At 47.8% G+C, this 22747-nt stretch overlaps 1 protein-coding gene across 7 annotated transcripts in view; it reads right to left on the bottom strand.

The window, feature by feature from the left end:
* Positions 1-6106: 6106 nt before the first annotated feature.
* Positions 6107-22747, bottom strand: part of CALN1 (calneuron 1) — a 426991-nt gene continuing 410350 nt past the window's right edge. For all 7 annotated transcript variants that reach the window (XM_070412846.1, XM_070412841.1, XM_070412847.1 and 4 more), the window contains one exon: positions 6107-13832. In XM_070412846.1, coding sequence (XP_070268947.1) covers positions 13705-13832 — 128 coding nt within the window. In that variant the 3' untranslated portion in view covers positions 6107-13704. The remainder of the gene's footprint in view (positions 13833-22747) is intronic.

The raw sequence follows: 22747 nt of genomic DNA on the forward strand, positions 1-22747 counted from the left end.
CATTTCCTCAGACTGATGCTGGGTCTATGTGACACCAAAGAACTGGAAGACAAGTGAGCAACTTACTTGAACACTGGGTACAGGTATGTCCAGCATTGGAACAGTGATACTTGTCCAGGACAGGCTAATGCTCTCGCCCTTGCTACAAGGGGAGGAGGAAGAAACAAATGGATGAGAAAGTTTTGAAAACACAGGTTTTAATCCACTCATCTGCTGATGGGCACTTAGGCTGTTTCCAAATCTTAGCTATTGTAAATTGTGCTGCTATGAACATAGGGGTGCATATGTCCTTTCTGATTGGTGTTTCTAGTTTCTTGGGATATTTTCCTAGAAGTGGGATCACTGGGTCAAATGGGAGTTCCATTTTAGTTTTTTGAGGAAACTCCATACTGTTCTCCACAGTGGCTGCACCAGTCTGCATTCTCACCAGCAGTGCATGAGGGTTCCTTTTTCTCCGCATCCTTGCCAGCACTTGTCATTTGCTGATAATAGCCATTTTGACAGTGATGGGAGGATAAGGACACATATGTAATACCTTAATCAATCAATCAATACAAAAAAAGGTTTGAAAACAAACTTCTCTAGTTGGGTGCCTTTTCCTCTATCTTATAGGGGCAAACAGCCCTACCTACCCTTCCTTCCTTCCTTCCTGCCTGCCTGCCTGCCTGCCTGCCTGCCTGCCTTTTTCCATCAAAGGCTGTAGGCCAGATCTCTCTATCTGCTATCTGATATTACTTGGTTACTCTAAAGGTATCTCAAATTAAGCATGACTCTAACTAAATCCAACATCTTCTCCACCCCTTCTCAAACCAGAAACCTAGATATTTTTTCTTCCCTCCTTCCCCATCAAGCTACATAGAAAATCAATCATCAGGCTCTCCTTCCTCAGTCTCTCTAGGCCCCACCCTCTTTTCTTGACCCCACATGTTTTGAGGTTAGGCCACTATTATATATATCTCCCTGGACTAATATAAAGTCTTCTTAACTAGTCTGTCAGGTGTGTGTGCCATGCCTCTGGGCCTTTGCATATACTGATCCCTCTCCCTGGAATGCACTGTGCCCCTCTCTCTGGCTAACTTCTTCGTCCTATTGCTCCAAAAATCCCCTACAAAAATATCAATGGAAATGATCAATTTCAAGAAAGTGGTTGCATCAGAAGAAGAAGGGAGAATGATAGAATTAGGATGGAGCATTAGCTGTATCTCTAAGGATTTACTGAGAGAGAGAATAGTAGACAGATATCAGTCATAATATTAACATCTACTAAATGTGAATTATAGGTATGCTGTGTCTGTTACATTATTTTGTGTGTGTTTGAAATATTTTATAATTATATTTATAAAATGTTTTAAATGAGCCATGCTCCTTTGCTATATTTTTGGTATATTGGTATATTGCTATAATTTTCTGTAGTGAATTCTTCCATAGGGCTTCCGACCCTGGACTGTAATTGCAGGTTTACTCGTCAGTTCTGTCTACTAGCCTACAAATTCCTGGTGGTTTGTTCGTGTCTCTATCTGTATCCCATGGGGACCTGGTAGACACTTGCTAGTTACTAGAATGAGTTTCTAAGGCACCAGCCATCTAATGAAGGCTGGTGCTGCTGGTGGCACTGGCAGTCAGCAGGTGTTGATGGAGACCTGCAGAGAGGAAAGGAGGGAGCTGTGTAAAGCAGATGGCAGAACCACATCCGGCCCAGCCCAGCAGGGCAATGTGTGGCAGCTGGGAAGCCATTGAGATCCCAGCTTGGACCAAGCCAAGGGGACTGATGCTGTGTCTCTCAGGGAGGGTGATGGGCTTGTCTTTCAGGCAAAGAAGACCAGCTGCCAGCTGAGAGCACCCTCAAGGGGAAGCTGCAGGGACTGAACTGGCTCTTCAGAGAGGATAAAGAACTCCTGGACAGGCCGGAGGAATTAACACAAGACAAAACAAAACTAGGGATGTACCTGGTTTTGACGAAGGAATGGGAACCAGGAACATGAGGATGCAGATGGAGGACTGTGGCAGAGAGAGGGGAGGGCGCAGGAACCCTGCACCGCCAGAGAAAGTAGATACCTAAGCAATGCGAAGTAATCTGGTTTGTTTATCTATTTAGCAAATATTTATCGAGCACCTACTACGTGCTTGGCACCAGGCTAGGTACTAGGAACACAAATGATGAGTTGTCCTGTAGCGAAGAAGCTTGTTTTAATCTCAGGGCTGAGGCCATTTGTCCATCCAGGGTCACAGATAAGCTGGAGTCTGTACATAGCTTGCCCCAGGGCCGCACGGGACAAGCCATTTCCTCCCTTACTTGATGGCACTGCAGACACCTCCAGTCCCCCACCCTCCAAGTGCTCTTTTCTAAATGAACATGTCATCCTCAGTCAGAGGAGAGAGCTCGGGGAGGCCTGGGGGCTGGCACTGGAGGGACACTGGCCATGAAGAAACCAGTCCACGTGGTTCCTGGACCACAGAGCCTCAAATGCATGGGGATCCGGCTGAGTCCTCTTCATTCTGAAAGGCAGGGGAGAGCTGGGGGCTGGAGGAGGCCCCTAGCAGAGAGACACCTGCGGGGGGTGTACCCAGGCCTGGTCAGCCTTGCTTCTGAGATGGGACTGGGAGAAGCCAGGACTCTGCCAGCTGCCCCAGATCATACCCTGAGGCTCACACACACTCACACAGGAGGCGCAGAGCCGTCCCTGCACCTGCCCCTCTTGCTTCCTTTTCTCTCTCACAGCTACTTTTGTGCTCATCCTTTAGGATAGCTTTATTGAGTTGTAATTCATTCACCATGAAGTCCACTGGCTCTGTGTGCAGTTTTACTCCTTAGGGAAAAGTGTGGGGCAGTGTCATGTGTTTTGCGTTCTCCACTCCCACTCTTTGGCTTCCTAGGAGCAGCCTGGCAGCCATGGCTTTGACATTGAAAGGCAGGAGGGAAGTCCATTGAGAGCCTCTAGGTTATAAGCCAATGGCTCCTTCCTAGGACGGCGAGCTGAGGTCTCTGCTGCTGTGGTGAGGGGATGTGAGACCAGGCCCAGGAAATACCTCTAAGACCTAGGAGTGAGGAACGTTGCTGAGGGGTCACCGAAGGAAGTGGCTTCTCGTCCCAGCTCTACCACATCAGGTTACTGAGCTGACTCAAGTCCAGACCTCCCTTCTGAATAGTCCCCAGGCTTCCTCGAATGCCCCACAGCCCTCTCTCCCTAGGGTTCTGATTCCATAGGTCTGAGGTGAGGCACAGGCATCTTTCCATATATAAAGCACCTGATGATTCTGATGATAATCATAACTATGTATTGATTTTGATGTCCATCACTAAGACAGAGGTTTCCACTCTTGAGGGCTTGTTGCTGACTTCCGGGTGTGGCCAGAGAATTTGTCTCTCTAACAAGTTCCTAGGCTCCAGTTGAGGGGCTACATTTTGAGAACCATTTGCCAAGAGGAGAGGCCTGCTTCTCCGGAAATCACCCCAAGCTGAAAGACTAGCCACTCACCGCTCTTTTTTTTTTTTTTGCATTTCCATATAGTAGCAATTAGGAAATTATACATATATTTTCCTTTGTTCATCTTTATTATTTTTTTAATTTCTTTATTGATTAAGTTATTACATATGTGTCCTTATCCCCACATTACCCCCTATCCCTCCCACTCATGCCCTCACCCTCCTGTTGTCCATGTCTATTGGTTAGGCCTATATGCTTGCATGTAAGTCAGTGGTTCTCAACCTTCTGGCCCTTTAAATACAGTTCCTCCTCATGTTGTGACCCAACCATAAAATTATTTTCGTTGCTACTTCATAACTGTAATGTTGCTACTGTTATGAATCGTAATGTAAATATCTGATATGCAGGATGGTCTTAGGCGACCCCTGTGAAAGGGCCGTTCGACCGCCAAAGGGGTCTCGACCCACAGGTTGAGAACCGCTTATGTAAGTCCTTTGGTTGCTATCTCCCCCTTACACCCACCCTCTCCCACCTTCCTTCTGAGGTTTGATGGTCTGACCACTCTCATTCTTAACTCTGATCGAAATCAGCTTCGAGTGAAACTCTCTGCTGCCCAGGCCACATTCTAGAGCAGGAATCAGAACACCTGGGGCAGGGCCCGGATTTGGCATTTTTTTAAAGCACCCCAGGCCATTTCCAGGTGCAGCCAGGGCTGAGAACATTACCCTGGAAGTCTTCGAAGGTCAGCTATCCTGACAGCAGAGAGGAAAGACAGGGAGAGAGTAGAAGACAAAGGTTATAAGAGTCAGAATGGGGTGGTGAGCCCCAAAGAGTCTAAGCCAGCATGTCATTTTAAAAAATATATATTTTTATTGATTTTTAGAGAGGACGAGAGGAGAAAAACATTGACGTGAGAGGGATACATCGATCAGTCGTCTCCGGAATGCTCCTTACTGGGGATCAAGTCCTCAACCCAGGTACGTGTCCTGACCCAGAATCGAACCAGCAATCTTGTGGTGCACGGCTTGATGCTCAACCAACTGAGCCACATCAGCCAGGACCAGGGCCAGGATGTCATCTTAGCACAGCTCTGAAGCTCCTCTTCAAGGAGGCACCTGCATCTTCCCTCCTTCCTCGTCCTAGGAAACTCAGAAGTGAGAGCAGGTTCTCACTTGCAGGACTGCTTGCTGAAGACCTCCCAAGCCAGAAAAGCCTCCTGGCCACACACTGGCCTACACATGGGGGTGATGCTGCAGGAACCGGGGACTCTGACTAGGGTAGGCTGGAGCACAGTTGCTTTCTCTTGGCCCATTGCCCCGTGATGGAAGCCCAGGTGTACTGTGGTGAAATTAAACCAGGCCTGGAAACATGGCTTTAGGTGCTCATGTCAGCCCAGGCACCAGTCCTTTGCCACTCGAGGCCAAGCTACATGCTACTGGTAGACTCATCCAGAATTGGCAAACGGACAGACACAGCTTCCTTAATTGTGTACATGGTTGGACCACAGACAAACATTGATCTGAAAGAAAAGCCTTTGAAATCCACTTATCAGCAACATTATGGAAAAATCCCACTGGGATTCAAAGATCCATACACATGTTAAGGGCAAGCTTTGTTTCACTTTGGACATTATTGAGTTTGGGCCAAGACTGGGTGATTGGGCAAGGAGACTTCAGGCTTCTAAATTGCTCTGGCTGTGGTCAGGGGTCAGAGCCTTGAGTTCTGTGGTCAGTCCCCAGGGGCTTTTTGTCCTGCAAGACACTCCTGCTCTGGTAAGTGTGTCTCCATTCATTCCCAGGAGAATGAATATTCGTGACTAAATATTTACTTATAATTTAAAAAAACCAAAAAACTTAAAACCCAGATCAGAGAGAATAAAATACAAGTTATCATCTCACTGGAATTTGCCAGGGGCTCCACTGTAACAGGAAGACGTGCTTTATGCCCAGAATTTGGAAATCTATTTTTAGAATTTTTAAGCAATACCAAATGCATAGTGATTTTACTTCATAAATTTCTCCTAAGAAGGTGAATGAATTGCAACACTTAAAATTGGGGACTCCTGGAGAATCTGGGAGATGCTACTTCCATGGAAACTTGGATTTCTGACTTAGGTACAAGACATTTAGGAAAATGTGTGATAACATCACTGAAAAGTAAAGGAAATAAGACATGCCCTCAGGATGCTTGGAGATTTCTGGTCCAAATTCGGGCAGATCTCTGCTTATGCCCTTAATCAAATCACTTAACTTTTTGGTTCCCCTTGTTTCTATATTGATATAAAGGAATGAGTATCTTTTCCTCTGTCTAAGAACCTCAAATAATATTATAAATTCCAAAAGTTTAAGGGAAAACATGCAATGCCTGCACGCTAATGTTGGGAAGAATTTGGTAAATGGAATACTAAAAGGATGATACCATTAGCTTGGGTGCCTCCCTGGCCAGATGTTTCATATTTCTTATATGCTCCACAGTCAGCTTATTTCCCCTTATGTCAATCATTCCCCTCCAAAACCCCACCCACCGCAGGACCAGGTATGGACTGCTTTCTCGCTGCCTTCTTGGGAGGGCGTGATGCTGACCTGCCATCCCAATAGATCTGGTCGCCCTATTGGGGCAGCAGGAATGAAATTCATGATCCATTTGCAAATCACACCACATATCATGAACTGAATCTCTCATCAAAAGAAAAAAAAAACTTTTATTTTTTTCTATTGCATAAATAATGGTAAATTAGACTCTTTTTTATACAGATTATATATTTACAGACAGGTTTGGTTAGAGAAAACATCTGGTAAATATGGCAGTCAGTCTTCCTTTATACACTGAGATAACATATGAATAATATATGCTTCATTGGATCAGTAAGTTGCATGCCGAGTTAATTTATATTAATATTTACATTTTATATAAAGATTTTCTTTTGACTGGTCTGCGGACTCTCTCTTCGCTTAATAGCAGAAATCATCAACTGATACTACATAAAAAAAAAAAAAAGATGGAGTGAGAATGAGGTAAATGGGAAGATTGTCACCCAGGATTTCAGTCTTCATGGCCCAGTCTGGACACGAGAGCGGCCAGGCTCCAGCTGTCCTGGTTATTACAGTCCTCAGCTGCACTCCGATTTGCATCCAGCCATTTGTTACTGTGATTTGAGAAAAGGTTCATGTCTCAGGTCTGACAACCCCTTGGATCGCAGTAATCCCCCGCCTCCAATAGATGACCATTTGCCAACCCTACGCCTATTGACCAGGTTTTCGGGTCTGATTCCCCTCTGAAGGCATTGTCTTTGGTTAGTCCTTGGCGACATAGCCTCTTCCTGGATTCAGAATTGGGGAAGAAAATCAAATCCCATTAAGAAGCCCTTCAAGGACCCCCAAAACCTGATTTCTGGGTCAGTAAGAAAGAATATTCTTTGATTTTCCTCAGAGAGAGCTGAGAGACACGGGCTGGGGTACATTTCCACCAGGAGCTGAAAGGGTCCTTTCCTGGCCAATCTAGGTCTTTCCAGGGAAGAACAGCAATAAAAACAAAAAGAAAAGGACTGAAACCTAGGAGTTCATGTTGTCATGGGCAGAAGGGCTGGAGACTTTGGGGGTTCCTGCAGCCACTCTCCTCCTGCCCTCTCCCCCTCGTCATGCTTGGGCCACACCTACTGTGGGCACCTGTGGATGCCTTCACCAACCAGCTAAAGGGCAAGCGCAGACAGCTGGTCTCCCTAGACTGTCCACCTAATTCCTGACAGTCACCAGAGGTCACACAGCTCCCTTCTGCAGGGTTACAAATAACTGCCAACCACAGTCACATACACAAGAACTGCTATTCCAGTGGCCAGAAAAAAAAGGAAAGAGAGAAATGACCGGAAGTTGTGCTCTTTATTCGGTAGTTTCTTTGGGCTTTCAGATGGAGAAACAAGCACCTTTTCCTGGAATCTGGCTTTGTTTCCCCTCCTTCTGCATGTTTTCTGATTCCTGTAACCTGTGGTAAGGTGATCAAAGCCTCTTATCTTTCACACTGGCTAAGCCAGGCCACATTCTTGATGCTCCCTTGAATCAGCCAGACCCTAGGAAGTAAATGAAACCTCTTGTCCGCAACACATTTGCTACAAGCCAATTTGCATTGTTTCGTCTATAGGCAATGGACACCACACGAGATACTTTATTACAAACGGCCTCTTGGCACTTGTGTTAAAAAAAGGAACTCAGTCACTAATGTAATTCATAGGGGATATAAGGCCCTGTCAAGTATGGGCATTCATTTTTACTTGTTTCAGACAAACAGGTCACACGGGGAGGGCTCTTCTGGGTCATCTGGTTTACCTTTCCTCTTGCTTTAGAGATGAGAAACCTGAGGCCAAGAAGGGAAGTCACTCAAAATTATCCAGCTGGTCCGTGGCAGGGGCACCTGGGGTCCTGCCTCCTGTGCCCTTCCCAGCTGAGAGAGCTGCCCACACTCCTGGTTCTATGCTCTGCTCTCCTGGCTTCAGTTCAACAGGTCCAAGGCCAGACAGAGAGCCAGGGAGAGGCATTTGGGCCTTGGCCACTGTCAGCATCCCCCACGGAGAGAGGAGCTACCAGCCCGCTCTTGAAATTCCCAGTGCATGTCCTTGGGAACAGGTTGATGGCAGCAGCCCCATGGCACTCAATGCCCTGTGTTCCCCATGCCGACCTGATAGACAGGGAACACATTCAGAGACCAGCCTCTGCAGCCCCTTAAAAACTGTCTCTTTCTCTCTTAGGTCCAGGCCTGGGGCAACATCACACTCGGATTTTGCATTCCCTGGGGTATTCCTTCCTGATTATTCTGCTCTTCTACTCCACTGGAAAGTTCCAGCCTCTGCATCCTTTCACTTGGACAATAACTTCTAACAATGCCAGAAGCATCCGCCCATTATGCTCAAGGAAAAGAGGTGGGTGAGGGCTATGCCAGCATCCCCAGGGGGCTACGCAAGCTACCCAAGGTAGGGGTAAGGGGCAGGAGGCTGTATAAGTCTTTTCCAGTTTTAGAGAACTGTTTTGTGGGACTGGCAAAACCTGATTCTCTGTGGCTATATTTCAAGCCAACTGAATCCGATTAATTTCACCTTGAAGACTTTTGGAGCATTGTTATAATGTCCTTTGAGACCATATAAAAAGGGCCCCAAATCAATATGAAGTAGAAACCATAGCTGCAAAAAAGACTGTGTGCAATAGCAATGAGCATAGGATACTAAGAGAAATGCGTGGATGGTTTGTGTACTTGACCTTATTCCTCCAAATCAAGTGTTTCTGGCAAGGCCACTTAACTGAGGACAGTCCCCTGAGTGACTTAGTCAAAGGAAGGATGGAGTGAGGCTGAACAGTTCTGACATTTAAATCGTCGTGGAGACAGGTCCGTAAGAAGCGGCCCAAATCCTCCTCTCTTTTGCCATCACTTTAAATGATTCAGATTGAAAACCCTAGCTGCTGTTTCTTTTCTACTTCTGATGGATTTTTCCCCCCAATTGGGGGCATTTAGCCATGAGGTGGTGAGGGAGGATGGCTATGGCAAGGCCTCTAGGTTACGGACTTTTAGCCCTGAGAGGTCGCTGAAGAGGCCACGTGACACTGACCTGCGGTCATTCCAGATAGATATTCTGCCGGGAAGGCAGCCCTGCAGTCTCCTAGTAATGTAACTGGTATGTGCCGTAGTCTAGAAGCTTAAGCTCAGTCCATCTGCATTATCATGGCATTATAGAAAAAGGGGCACCTCCTTTTTACAGTGGGGTTCAGGACCTTCTATATGTCAGTGGAGCAGGGTGAGTGACATGATTCCTATGGGCCTTTGGAGAAATAGTACAGTAAGATGAGCCAGTGTCATTCGAGACCTCCAGCTGGAAGGAGCAGCGCTCAGCAGCTTCCACAGGGCCAGAGAGCCAGGGCCCTGCAGAACAGGGTGCCACAGCATCGGCCACCATGGCTGGGCCAGCCCAGCTAAGGGGTCGAGCTGTGCAGTCACACCTGTACTCTTCTAGTCATGCCTTCATATGGTCCCAGGGAGGCTCTAGCTACTGGTGAAGAGCAAACGTCTCTTTGATTCATGATCTGAGTCTGGATTTAAACCTAGAGAAGGCATTTGGAATAAAATAAATTTCTTCCTCTCAGTTCTTAGATATATCACTTTATGATTCCATGGATGGGAGGGGCATTATTGTCAAACTGTGCTTGCTATCTTTCATTAGGTTCTGCTGGCTAACTATAGAGAGCAGACCAGCAATTTTCAATCGGTGTGCCGAGGCACACTGGTGCGCCGCAAAAATTTTTAAAACATGCACTACCTAACTGTCAGGGGCACTGACCTCTTTTCCCTTAGGTTGTCAAATAAAAAAAGTGACAACAGCCAACGTAATAGCCGTCCAGTGTGCATGAATCAAAATTACACCTATTTTTTTGTCAGATCAGCAAAAAAATACATTTTTTGGTGTGCCGCAGAATTTTTGTAATTCGCTTATGCGTGCCATGAGATGAAAAAGATTGGAAATCGCTGGAGGAGACCATTTGTCCTGTGAAACCTGAGACAGGAGCAGGTATGAAGAACGAAGACTTGCAGGACACATCTTCTCTGCAAATGAAACACCCAGCGTCTTCCGAAACCACTGGACTTGCCCAAGACCACATGTCAACCTCCATTCACTTCAGTTCACATTTCTGGCTCATGGGAGAGTTTCTTAACCGGCAAACAGATGCTTTGGACGATTGAGGCTTAAAATAGCTTTGCCTTCCAGATGACACTTCTGACTTTTCACCCAGATTGAGAGGTCCTTGCTCTGGGCCCTGGGAGGTGGGGGTGGGGGAGAGTAGGGAGGATACCACCTGGCTCCCAGGTAGCTCCTGTTCTCCTGAGCACATGGGAGGGCAGGTTCAAGCACAAAAGAAAAAGGCAGAGAAACCAGGAGATGTTTGAAGGGTAATTTCCCCACAGCAGGATGTGGATGCAGGGAGTCAGGTTGCAATCAGGCAGAACCCAAGTGTTCCTTAAGAAAATGTTCCCTATTTTTGTGTGCCTTGGCAAACTCTGGGTGGAATGCAAGGGTTGCCATGGCAACCCCCCCTCCCTTGTTTTTTTTTTACAGATTGGTCACATGGGATCCACATTCTGGAAGCCACTGCTAATAGTTCCCATGCTGGGTCCTATTTGGGGGCCCTGTCTGCTTCTGGAGTGATGGGTGACAGCTTCTCTGGGGGTCAAGGGCATTAGGGTCTGTATTTCTTGTCTCTCAGGCAGAATGCCTCCTTGATCATCCCTGTGTGGCCTGGGGGGCACCCATTCTTGCAACAAGAATGAGCCAAACTCAATTTGCCAGTCACTCAGAATAGGCCGCTATGTCTATTAGCTAAGAGCACAGAGGGAGAGTTGATGTCCTCCCTCTCATTTCCTGCAGAGGTCACCTCCCACTGGGGCCACAAGGCCTGGGGGACCAGGATCTTCTAGAGTCTTCATCCAGGGACATCACAAACCCTGTGGTGAGGATGCTGACAGGTATGGGGCCCTGGAGGGCACTGGTGTGGACAGGACTGGGGGTGGGGCTGGGGGAAGTCAACACCCTGAGCTGCCTGACAAAGACCATCCAGACAAAGGAGCCAGGGTGCAGGTCACTGGGATGAGCTCTTAACTCCCAAAGTCTCAGGAAGGCCACTACTCTGGGTTGTCTCCACACCCTGCAGCCTGTGGGACACACCTGAGGTTACCATGGAGGAGGTTAACTTCTAGCCCATCCAAGAGAGTTCTGTGGATTCCTTTGTGTCCCCTGTCCCTAGCAACCCCCACAAAGAATTCACTCTCCTGGATTTTCTCCGGGTAGGATGGCTGTCTTCCCGGTCACTAGGTCACTGGGAGAGGAAAGATGTCCTCTGGGGGGAGGACTTTGTAGGGAACAGGCTGTTGGTGCCTTGCGGGAACTCTTTTAATCTCCACCCCTGCATGGTGGCTAATCTGTCTTCCAATAGAGGCTAACCCTCACATCATCAGGGTCCCTGTTGTCCGGTGGGAGGCAGAAGAACCTGTAGAACAGCAGCCTTTGAAGAAGTACTCTCTCGTAGCCCTCAAGTCCAGCCTCACCTAGAGCACTGCAATCCCATCTCGTGGGGCACAGTCCTTTAAGAATCGTCCCTGGGGTCTCCATCTAGTCTACTTAGGATCCAGCACCCCCTCTCCCAGTATAATGTAGTCTAGTGGTTCAGGGGCCCTTCCCACCTAAGTTCAATTCAGATAGAGAGGGCCAGCTGCTTTGGGCAGGAGCGAATGATGAAGCTGTCCTATTAGCATGCTATGGTTGGACCTGTTCTTGTTCAGGATTCTGATGGGGGGGGGGGGCATGGTGAGTCAGGCAAGGGGAGAGAGGAGAGGCAGATGTGCAGGTGTGCTGTGGCAGGGCAGGGTGGGCAGGCAGGCTGGTGCTTTCCTGGCCTGGATGTGCGGCGCCCCAGGCATTTTCCCAGAGAGACTCTCATACCCCTAGACTCTCGAAAGCTTACACCTGCTCCCTCCTCTGTACTATGGCTCAAACCCTAGTTTTTCTTGTGCTCATCATGGATATTCTCGGTCTCCCACAGTGGGGGAGTTCCTACAGCTGCCCCCAGGCTGTTGCCTGAAGCGCTGACAGAGGTGCATTGGAAGAAGACCCTAAGCTGAGACTGTGGATGCTCCAAGTCCAAGAAGGCAGTAAGGAGAAAGCGGAGGGGGAGGGGGGGGGAGAGGGGGAGCTCGAGGAGAGGTTCAGGAACACACACCCCACCAAAAAGCCTGCCTGGCTGCAGTGAGAGAGGAAAGGTTCTGGAACCTCAAAGCTTTCGGATGCAAGAGGAGCAAAACGATTCCATCATAGAAATAAGGACCTGAGCTTGGAAAAGTACAAAGGGAAATGTTCCATTGAAAGGGTATTGGCTAACCAGACTATGCAAGCTTGAATTAATAGTGGTGGCTGATATGACACGTAGGAAAAGTCAGGAAATCACAGACTTGAAATGGTGTTGAAAACAGACCACTGCAGTCCGTTTCCTTCCCCGACAGAAGTATTCCGCAGGCAGGATAAGGGACCTGTCCTGTTGGCTAAGCTTATTAATATCTCTTTGTTTTGTTTTATTTTTTTTCTCATGGAAACGAGTCAGTTGCAGGATCTGAATGCCCGAAGATGTTATGGAAAATACAGTAGTTTGATCTTTCCACTCTGGATTGTATTCCTCTTTTTACCTGGGGAAGACTAACTTAGCAAGCCAACTGTAAGGTGAGAACAAGGTAAGATGCTTGAGGACCTTAACTTACAGAGGTCTTCTGGCAGGGAGACGTGTGCGGGCTCCGTTGTTGCGGACGACTGGGGCGTGGGATGCAACACCTCCTCGCCACCAGTCTCAGTCCCCGTCCCCCAAACGACCTCTCCCACCCAAAAGAGGCAGGGATGCGTGTCGGAGGATAAGCGTATATGAGGAGTAAGTGATTAGGGAAGAATGATGCCACACATGAAGAAGCCAAATAGATACATCTATCTACGTGTCTATGTGATTATAGAGATGCCCACGAGTATGCTTCTTTGTTCTTTAATGGCAGCACAAGCAGCACAGCTGGGAGGAAGGCTCTCTGCAGATTCCAAAATGCTGGTGCGTGATGGGCTCTAGGAACTGAAAGCCAAGTGCAGATGGAAACCGAGAACTCCCCAGCTCTGCCAGCTAGAGTCCTGTAGAAAGGCTGTAAGAACGGAAGCATGGGAGCAGCTGCAGGTCCTGCACCCCTCGGACAGCTTTCCCCTCATGCCTTGGGGATGGGGGGGCGGGCTCCACTAGGTGGAGGAGGAAATCCAGGGACAGGTGGAGAGCCCCCTCTTCTGCGGCAACCCTGAAGTCACCCCTTGGGTTGCCCTGGGGGTCTCCAGTTGCCCCCTGGGTTGAAAGGACGGGGCGGGGAGGTGACTGCATGTTCACGCCTCTCCCTTGCTCTCTTACCACTGGCCCTCATGGCCATTGGAGTTCCGAGATGAAAATGAAGTTCCTGTGCGGAGTTTCTGCAGGTGGTTGAAGCGATCACTCGGAACTCCTGGCTATTTATTGCATTAGGAAACAAAACCATTAAAGCATTGAAGACAGCCCTTTTGTGTCCCTGCCAAGGAGATGAAGTGGACTTGCAACAGAGGTTGCACTGCAACCTTGGGTTCTTCGCCGAACTGTGCCACGTCTGCATTGTCCAGATCTGCTTTTGTGGAGGAAGTCGGCCCGCAGGGCGTGCGCATGCGCAGTGAGCGGGGACCGCAGCGGCTGGTGGCGGGCGGCGGCTACTCCATGCCGCTCCGCAGGATCTGGTTGGCGGCGATCAGCATGACGCTGATGATGAAGGCCATGGCGAAGGCGCAGATGAGGCTCTTCCGCACGCAGGTCTGCCTGTTCTGTTTCTGGGAGTGCACTGGGGGTGGGGGAGAGGAAGGAGGGGAGGGGGAGAGAGGAGAGAAACGACACAGTGAGAGGAGGCAGGCTGCACCCCTTCCTCAACAAGCCCGAGCCCAGTCCACAGGATGCAGACTGGTCAGGTCAAGTCCACAAGCATCTCTGGGCCCACTCCGAACATCTGAACATCGCGTCTTCTGACAAATGGTATAAAACGGTGAGACTTCTATAACAAAGACCGTGACAAATGTGATGTTCAGAGAGTCCGGTCTAGATTTCCAGATGTAAGAGTCCCCGTGACTTTCTGAGGGAGGAAACAGGAACATTTCAGAGTGAGTCTCACAAAGGGCATCGTCCTGGCCCTGCGGTGGCCGTGTCTGCGGAATGCCTGGCTGCCACACACCTGAGGCGGCTGATCACAGAGAGAATGAGGGCCCTCATAGCCCTGCTGGGCTGGAAGCAACTCACCTTCCCCAGAATTGTCCTTGGGTGGCTGCTGTCTACATGACGCTAAGTGACTTCTGGCATTATTTCATATGTGCCCACCAGTGATTCTAGAGAGGGGTCCCTGTGATGCAAGCAGCGTCTGCATCACACGGGGTTTATTAAAAATGCAGATTTTTAGCCCGGCTGGTGTCAGGTGTTGCTCAATGGTTGAGCGTTGACCTGTGAACCAGGAGGTCACAGTTCAATTCCCAGTCAGAGCACATGCCCAGGTTGTAGGCCCCATGCCCAGTAGGGGGTGTGCAGGAGGCAGCCAATCAATGATTCTCTCTCATCATTGATGTTTCTCTCTCTCCCTCTCCCTTCCTCTCTGAAGTCAATACAAATATGTATATTTTTAAAAATGCAGCTTTTCAGGAGGGGCCTCACCCCAGATCTATTGAGTCAGTGACTGAGGGTTAACAGGGTGATCCTGGTGCATGCTGATGTCTGAGAAGTGGGGGCCACAGGTGTCTAGACAAGACCAGTGTGAAGATCCTGTGGCCCCAGGGGTCTGACCTTGGGTCCTGGGATTGTGTACTCTTCTTCCTTTTGTTGGGCCAGGTCTTGCACCACCATTTTTCTAAGGCCCAGGAGACACGATTAGGGGCTCTCAACCACAAGGCATTAATTAGTGCAGTGGTTCTCAACCTTCCTAATGCCGTGACCCTTTAATACAGTTCCTCATGTTGTGGTGACCCCCAATTTCATTGTTACAAATTGAACATTATTAAAGCATAGTGATTAATCACAAAAACAATATGTAATTATATATGTGTTTTCCGATGGTCTTAGGTGACCCCTGTGAAAGGGTCATTCAACCCCAAAGGGGTCGCGACCCACAGGTTGAGAACCGCTGAATTAGTGGTTATTAATATGGACCAGGAATTGGGAAATGGAAGTAACAAGAAAGAAGTTTTGATAACGTGTGCTGAGAAAGAACAAGTCTCTTTTCCAGGCATCACTTCCCAGGCCAGCTTTCTTTTTCCTTCTTTTTGTCCTCCCCTCCTCCCCTCCTGTCCCATCCTGCATTGATCTTGCACAGTTTACCGCTTAGTTTATGGAAGAAACCTGTGCCCCGGAGGCAGCCAGGAGGCTCCCTGCACCAGAGCTTCTCACTGGACCAGCAGCATCAGCGCCAGGTGGGAGTGATATAAATGCGGATTCTCAGGCCCCACTGCAAAATTACTGAATCAAAATCTTGGGGGGTGGAGGCCAGGCCAGGTGATTAGGGAATCACTGGGCTCAACCCCTAGAGTTGTGATTCAGTATGTGTGGGTACAGCCAAAGAATCTGAGTTTGAGTTGCTGGGGACAGGAGGGGTGTGTGTGTGTGTGTGTGTGTATGTGTGTGTGTGTTAGCGACACTGGGGGGGGCGGATATTGGGGAAGATGGTTCTTCATATCAGATGTTAAGAAACCCAATGCCGGCACAGAACACTTTCAGGTACCTTCCATTTGAAAAAGGGGCCCTTCTGCTAGACACGCCTTTAAAGAACCTTCAAAAATGTCCCATTTCAAGTACCTCTCCCCCTTGACATCCAGGGGCTCCTCAGATCCCTGGAAATAACACCTCATAGAGACCAGTGCCCAGGCGCAACTCTCGGCTCCCTCACCAGTGCAGGTTGGTCATTGCTGCCATCATCTCTTGTTATTTCTAATTCCTGTTAACTTTTATCTTGTTACCTTTAATTCTTCTGGACCCACTAGGCTTCTGCCTCCCTTGGGTGATTGAAAGTCTTTTTGATTCAGTTCTTTACTTGCTGATCATGTCTGCGTTTTAGAATCTATAGGTTCTTAGCAGAAGGGAGAAAATTCTCTTGTGCAGAAATGTGCCTCCACCCAGGACGGGCACATGTGAAGATGCCAGGCCTCAGGAAGGGAAAAGGGAGGTGGCGCTTGAGAAGGAAAGCACTGAAGCAGAAATAAAATGCGATGTGGAAGTAGTGTATCTAACACGTTCTGAGGACTGGCTAATTTATTCTGAGCAGCTCCTCAGCATAAAACGCGTCTGCAGGCAGCCGGCTGCCTTGCCATCCTGAGGGCTGGCGAGGGCTCAAGGAAAAAGACGGTTGTGTGATTAGGCTGAGGAGAACGTGTCTGCTGAAGGCCTTCTTTGGGAAGGTCACTCAGAAAACAAGGTTGCAGGATTATCTCCCAGGACAGAGGCTGCACTTTGACCTAAAAATCCTTAAGTAGGAGGAGGAGAGAGATGAGGAAGGAGGCGAGGCCAAGAGTTTGTACGTGAGGCCCAGCAAATCTGAACCCAGACCAGAGTCCTGCAAGCGGAATGGAGCTTCCAGCTCATTCCCCGGGAGCTCTGAAACAGATCACTTGCCCATCATTCAGACTTTGCCTTGATGAGGGTCCTCTTATGCCCAATTCTGCCGTCACCATCAGTTTTACGGCAGAGTGAAAAAATGAGGACTTTAGAGCCAGACCAAATGTGATTATCTTACATCCTGGCTGTGTGACTTTGGGCAAGCTAATTTCTCTGGGCCTCAATTTCCTCATCGTTAAAAAGGGGGTAATGGGACCTACCTTCTTGTGAGGATTAAGGATATACGAAGGTATTGCAATATTGTTTGTGCCCAAAGGATGTGAATCGCCTTTTGCAATAAAAAACGACAACTCCCCTTTATGTATTGAGCACCCCCTCCCAGGTGAGCCAGCTATGCGTCACGTTATTGCAGAATTGCCGCGTGGCAGTCCTTCGTGAGCTGGGTGTGGGGGTCCTCATTTAATAGGCGAAGGGCCTGAAGCACCAAGAAGTGGAGTCCAAGGCCATTTGGCAAAGATGGAGGTAGGATTTGAGCCCAAGTATAATTTAAGATCCAGGTTCAACATTTCGGCACATACTCTCTCTTCTGAATCTTTTGCTTGGCAGGACAGAGTTCAGCAATAGAAAGATTCAAAGAAAATGCGCTTTCAACACTTGGTGTGATTGGCAGAGTATAATCCGGCACTAATTGATGTGTTTGTTGGTAATAATTTGAGGCCTGTCTTTGGCTATCACACATTTGCATCTCACCCTATTTGGGAATATTTATTTATTCTCACAGTCTTTGCTTTGTTTCCCCAACAAGACTACAGGTCAGCCTAGGCTGCACTGTGAGTTGAAGTCTGGTTTCTCTTGCTAACTGCCACTGAGGAGCAGCCCTGGGCTTCCTGAACCCCCGTTTCTCTCCCTGTGAAAGAGCTAATGATCACTGTCCTTCTGATCTCAAGAATTCTTTCAAAGATCAATGAGCTAATAAAAAAAAAAGTGAAAGCTGTGTGCAACCCTGAATTATAAGAGAAATGCAAGGTTTCCTTCTCGGATCCCTGGAGGGCAGGAGGGAAGGCCTGATTTCCCCCTCTGTTCCTGCAGCCTCCAGAACAGCACTGATACAGCAGGGGACCCCAAACCTCTGCATCCGCACCTTTCCTCATTAATTCATCCGCACCTTCCCAAAGCAGTGCTCCGCATGTACCCATGTGCACCCCTGCAGCCTTCACAGAGGCCCCTGTGCTGGGAGAAGCATATTCCCTTCCATTCAGCTCCTAAGCTCAGTGGGTAGGACCCCAGATCACCTCCTGTCCCACCTCTGCTCTGAGACCACTACACCCGCCTCAGCACCGCCCCACCCCCTGGCCCTCCCCCTCCCCCGCCCACCATCTCTGCCCCAGCCAAGCAGGTCTCTGGCTGTTCTTTACAGGAGACTCTGCAGCATGTTCACACTGTTCCCTCTGCTAAGGGGTGTCCCTGACTTTTCCTCGTGTTGCTTCTGGGCCTAACCCAAACTTTACTTTTCCAGGAGGCTTCTCCTGAACATCCTGCTCCCAAAAGGCCTGGTCTTTTAATTTTTTAAATGGTCTACCTGTTAATATTTATTTTAAATGAGATAGAATTCACATACCATAAAATTCACCCTTTTAGAGTGTACCATTCGGTGGCATTTAGTACAATCACAAGGTTGTGAAACCATCACCACTACCTAATTCCAAAACATTTTCATCACTGTAAAAAGAAACCCCATCCAGCCCTGGCCGGTGTTCTCAGTGGTTAGAGCATCAGCCCTCGTACTAAAGGACTGAGGGTTCAATTCCTGGTCAACGGCACGTACCTGGGTTGCAGGTTCAATTTCAGGGGTGAGTGTGGAAGGCAACCAATCGATGTGTCTCCCTCACATCAATATTTCTACCTCTCTGTCTCTTTATCCCTCCCTCCCTTCCACTCTCTAAAAATCAATGGAAAAAATATCCTCAGATAAGGATTAACAAACAAACAAAAGAAACCCCATCCACATTAGAAGTCACTTCCCCCTTCTCCCCAGCAACTGGCCATCACTAATCTACCTGCCTCTATGGGCTTGCTTCTTCTTGGCCTTGTATATACATGACACCATACAATAGGTAGCCCTTTGTGCCCGGCTTCTTTTCACTTAGCATAAGCTTTCCCAGGTTCATCCATGTGTAGCATGTATCAACATTCCATTCCTTTTTATGACTGAATAATAAAATCCATCCACTGAATGGATGTACCACATTTGTTTATCCATTAACCAGTTGATGGACATTTGGTTGTTTCTATTTTTTCGTTTACTCTTACGAAAAATGCTACTATGAACATTCGTGTAAAAGTTTTTTGTGTGGACATATTTCCAGGGTCCTAGTCTGGGTGTCAAATTGCTGGGTCATATGGAAACTCTATGTTTAACTTTTGGAGGAAACTGTTCCCTTTTGGACCTTAGGAACACGCTAACGGCAATGCTGCTGGTGCTCTTTCCTGTGTCTACCTTCCCAGAAGGTCTTGAGCTCCCTTCCTAGCATAGCACTTGGTAGAGAAGTAGCCTGGAAAGTAAGTGTGGGTTGGGGGAGGCTGATGCAGGAGGACGTAGAAGTGGGGTTTCCTGACTCCTTGAAAGCTTGCTGGCAAGCCCCAAACACCGACAGACTCCTGGCCGCCGCAGCAGGGCCTGGTGTCTGACTCCAGCACAGAATGCTCCTTCCCCTTGTCCCAGGGCTTTTGGGTTTTCTCCTGGGAACAGGAGTGCACACAGAATTTGGCCCTGACCAGCTGGGTGACCCTGGATATAACGGGTTCTTAATCCCTCTGGCTTCAATATACGCTTGGAATCAGGGCTATGTGCCTTCAGAGGCAACTGGCTCTCAAGTGAAGCAAGTCGGAATCATTACACTTTAGATGAATGGCCCCAACACAGACTATGTAAGTGACATTTCTGGCAGGGAATCTGGCACTCAGGAAGCTTAAAACATTACAAAACCCAGTGCAGGTGATTCTCGCAATAAGCCAGAGCTACCGGGTCTGGGAGCTGTTCTTGCTTTGTGATCCTTCCAGGTCTCACACTTTCTGAGTCCAGGAAATGGCATATTTCCATGCCTGAGGTGGGACTAATTAAGAGCTTTCGAAAGAGATTTTTCTATAGATCAGTGATATCAGAAAAGACCTGGAGGTGGGGGTGGGGGTGCAGCCTCAGAGGGAACAGGAGTGAGGCTGGGTGTTTTGTGATGCTCTTGTTCAGAGGAAGAGGGGCCAACTCTATCAGGGGATGGGAGCTGGTCCCTTCATCACAAAATCAGTGTCCCACTATGGACCTGAGGTGTAGTGACAGGCATTGTTGTGGCCTTTCCAGAAGTCCTTCCCCTTCTTGTAACAAAATCCATCCTTTTATTTGAGGATCTGTACCTCTCCACCTAGTGGGACTCAATCCAGGGACTCGCCGTTCCCAATGTAACAAACTGGACTGGCCAGGTAGAGTCTCCCTAGCCTTTGGCTTGGTCTGGCAGTCGGTACACTGGACCTACTTGGAATAGAGGTGAACCTTGAAAGAGACAATCCCATCACCTTAGGGAGAGAGAGCCTTCCCAAGAATGAAGCCCACAGAGAGGAAAGAAGGAAAGAGAAGAGAGAAAGAGAGAGAAGAGAGAAAGAGAGAGAAGAGAGAAAGAGAAGAGAAGAGAAGAGAAGAAAAGAGAAGAGAAGAGAAGAGAAGAGAAGAGAATGCTGCATCAGCATTTTGGGTCCAGGTCAGCCAAAGTCCATCTCTTTGACTTCTATTATTTGAGCCAGTGCTTTTTAGTTTAAGGGGGTCTGTGATGAGTTTCTGTAACTTGAAGCCCAAAGAGTGTTGACCAATACTCTTGGTAACGCCAGTGTTAGCAGGGACTTGCTTTTAGGAATGAATGTGTGAAGAGGATGGTTCAAACCCTGAAAATTTGTCCCCTGCCCCATCCTTCAAAGACATGGAGTACCAGCAGTACACAATGTCTCCTGGTGAAAAACTAACCATCAGAAGAGAACTAGGGCTAGGGACTGGCTAGTTTTTTATTTGTTAGCCTGTTACTAATGTGTTAAGCTTTGTGCTACATATTCTCATGTGTTACCTCATTTAATCATCGTAACAACTACAGGTCATTATATGATTCCCATTTTGCAGATGACGAAAATTAGGCTTCTAATTTTTTATTACCTGACTCAATGACCTAATATGTGGTGAGGCAGGATTTTAAATCAACCCTGTCCAGAGTGCAGAGCTGGAACTCTTAACCATCATGCAAATTTATCAAGAACAGCTCTCTAGGTCTCTATCTGGAGTCTCAGAATCTCACTATCCCTCACTCATGGCTACAGAAAACGTTCCTACAGGAAGGGTCCCCAAGTAGAAGAAAAATTCCTTTTGGTCTGAAGCCACCAATTTATTTGAAAACTGTCTCCCGTCTCACCGCCTGCCATGAACCTCAGGCTCACCTTAACCTCCTTCATCTACCCAAGGAGAACAGGTTTTATTTCAGGAGACTCACAGCAGCAGGAGAGCTGGGAGCAGATGGTGTAGATGACGCATCATGCCCTTTCCATTCAGAGGGGCATGAAATGCCCAATGTGCACGACCAGGTGATGACCCAGGTCTCTCCACCCAGGTGCGCATTTGACACCCGGACAGGAACATTGCAACTTCAGCAGCATGGCTGAGCTGGAGACCTTGACTTTGGCCATGAATTTTTTCTGACCTTCCACTGAGCCTAGACAATTTGGAATCTAGATATGACTGTTGCTGTCCAATCTTTGCATTGGACAGATAAGGAAAATAAGGCTTCAAGAGTCACTGTCACACAGCTAGTCTGCACAGGACGGGGAAGAGAACCCATTGGTCTGCACAGGGATCCTCTGGGACTCCCTGGCCTGTGTCACCTCCTTTGCCATCATTCCTCTTGTCCCTCAGACCGAGGCACTGAATGGTACAGAGCAGCTCTGCTGTCTTTCACAGAAACTTACTCCCCAGTTGATGCTCTTCACTTCCTCTCCTGCGCATGTTCTCAGAATGTCTAGAAAAATCTGACAGCTGGTGTTCCATTTAGGGACAACACTTCGGTATGTGTCTTGAAAGGGCTCACACACAGATTTTGCTGCATCTCTACTCAATTTCCAAATATAATATGATTTCATGGGTGATGGAATGGAAAACGAGAAAAGATGCTGAAGCTGCATTCTCTAAGGAGAATTTGTAATGCCTACGCCTGAGGAAATGGCCCAGACAATGAAGAGGTCAGGGCAGGACTTTATCATGTAGACCTGGGTTCAAATCCTGACTTTTTATTTGACTTTGGACAAATTACTCCACTTTGCTGAGCCTAAGTTTCCTCATCTGAACCACAGCAGCCACAGAACTTATCGCTCAGACTGTGCTGACAGGTCAATGGAAGGTATTAACAAATGACCAGCCCTTGGTCGGCATGCTGACCAGTTTTCTTCCACCCTTTTCTTCCTGGACTGCATCAATAGGGACGAAGCAGTAAACAATGGAAGCAATTACTACCAAACTGAGCATATAGTTTAATTTGTCATAAGAATCCTTAATAAGGATCAGGGACAGGCAAATAGACAACTCAACTGTAAGCCCACTCAGTTGCACATATGACTCCAACCAAATAATAAGATACGAATCTGTCTCTCAGTGTCACAGAGCTTTTGTTATCCAAAAACTAAATGTCTGGTGACCACAAGTGGTTGAACCAAAGCAAAACACCTCAAAACTCCTCTTATGGAGCCTGCACACTGAATGGGCATCGTGGGTAGTCACATATTCTTGTATTTAACCCATTTTGGTGATATGGACCCATTTATTTTTCAAAATAATTATAACACAAATTTGCCATCTAACGCCTAACTACATCAAGCTTAGGTTATCTTAACACTCTGGTGTCGGGTGAATTTCCCGACAAAATATAAGCTGGCGCGGGCAATTATTTAGGTTTCCCGAGCAAAATCAGAGTTAGTTTAAAATTCCTATGTCTTTTGAAGTATGGGTTCGATTGAAATGGGTATGAAATGGTTCGCATATGCAGGTAGGTATCTTTGAAACAAATATTTGGTAATACGCAGTTACAATCGGCCCGAATTTACACGTTTCCCGCACTCCACCGCAAATCTATATGAACCGAGTTAAGACGG

The sequence above is a fragment of the Myotis yumanensis genome, unplaced genomic scaffold (assembly GCF_028538775.1).
Source record: "Myotis yumanensis isolate MYYU_CA2020_CCGP unplaced genomic scaffold, mMyoYum1.0.hap1 SCAF_4, whole genome shotgun sequence".
Taxonomy (NCBI): Eukaryota; Metazoa; Chordata; class Mammalia; order Chiroptera; family Vespertilionidae; genus Myotis; species Myotis yumanensis.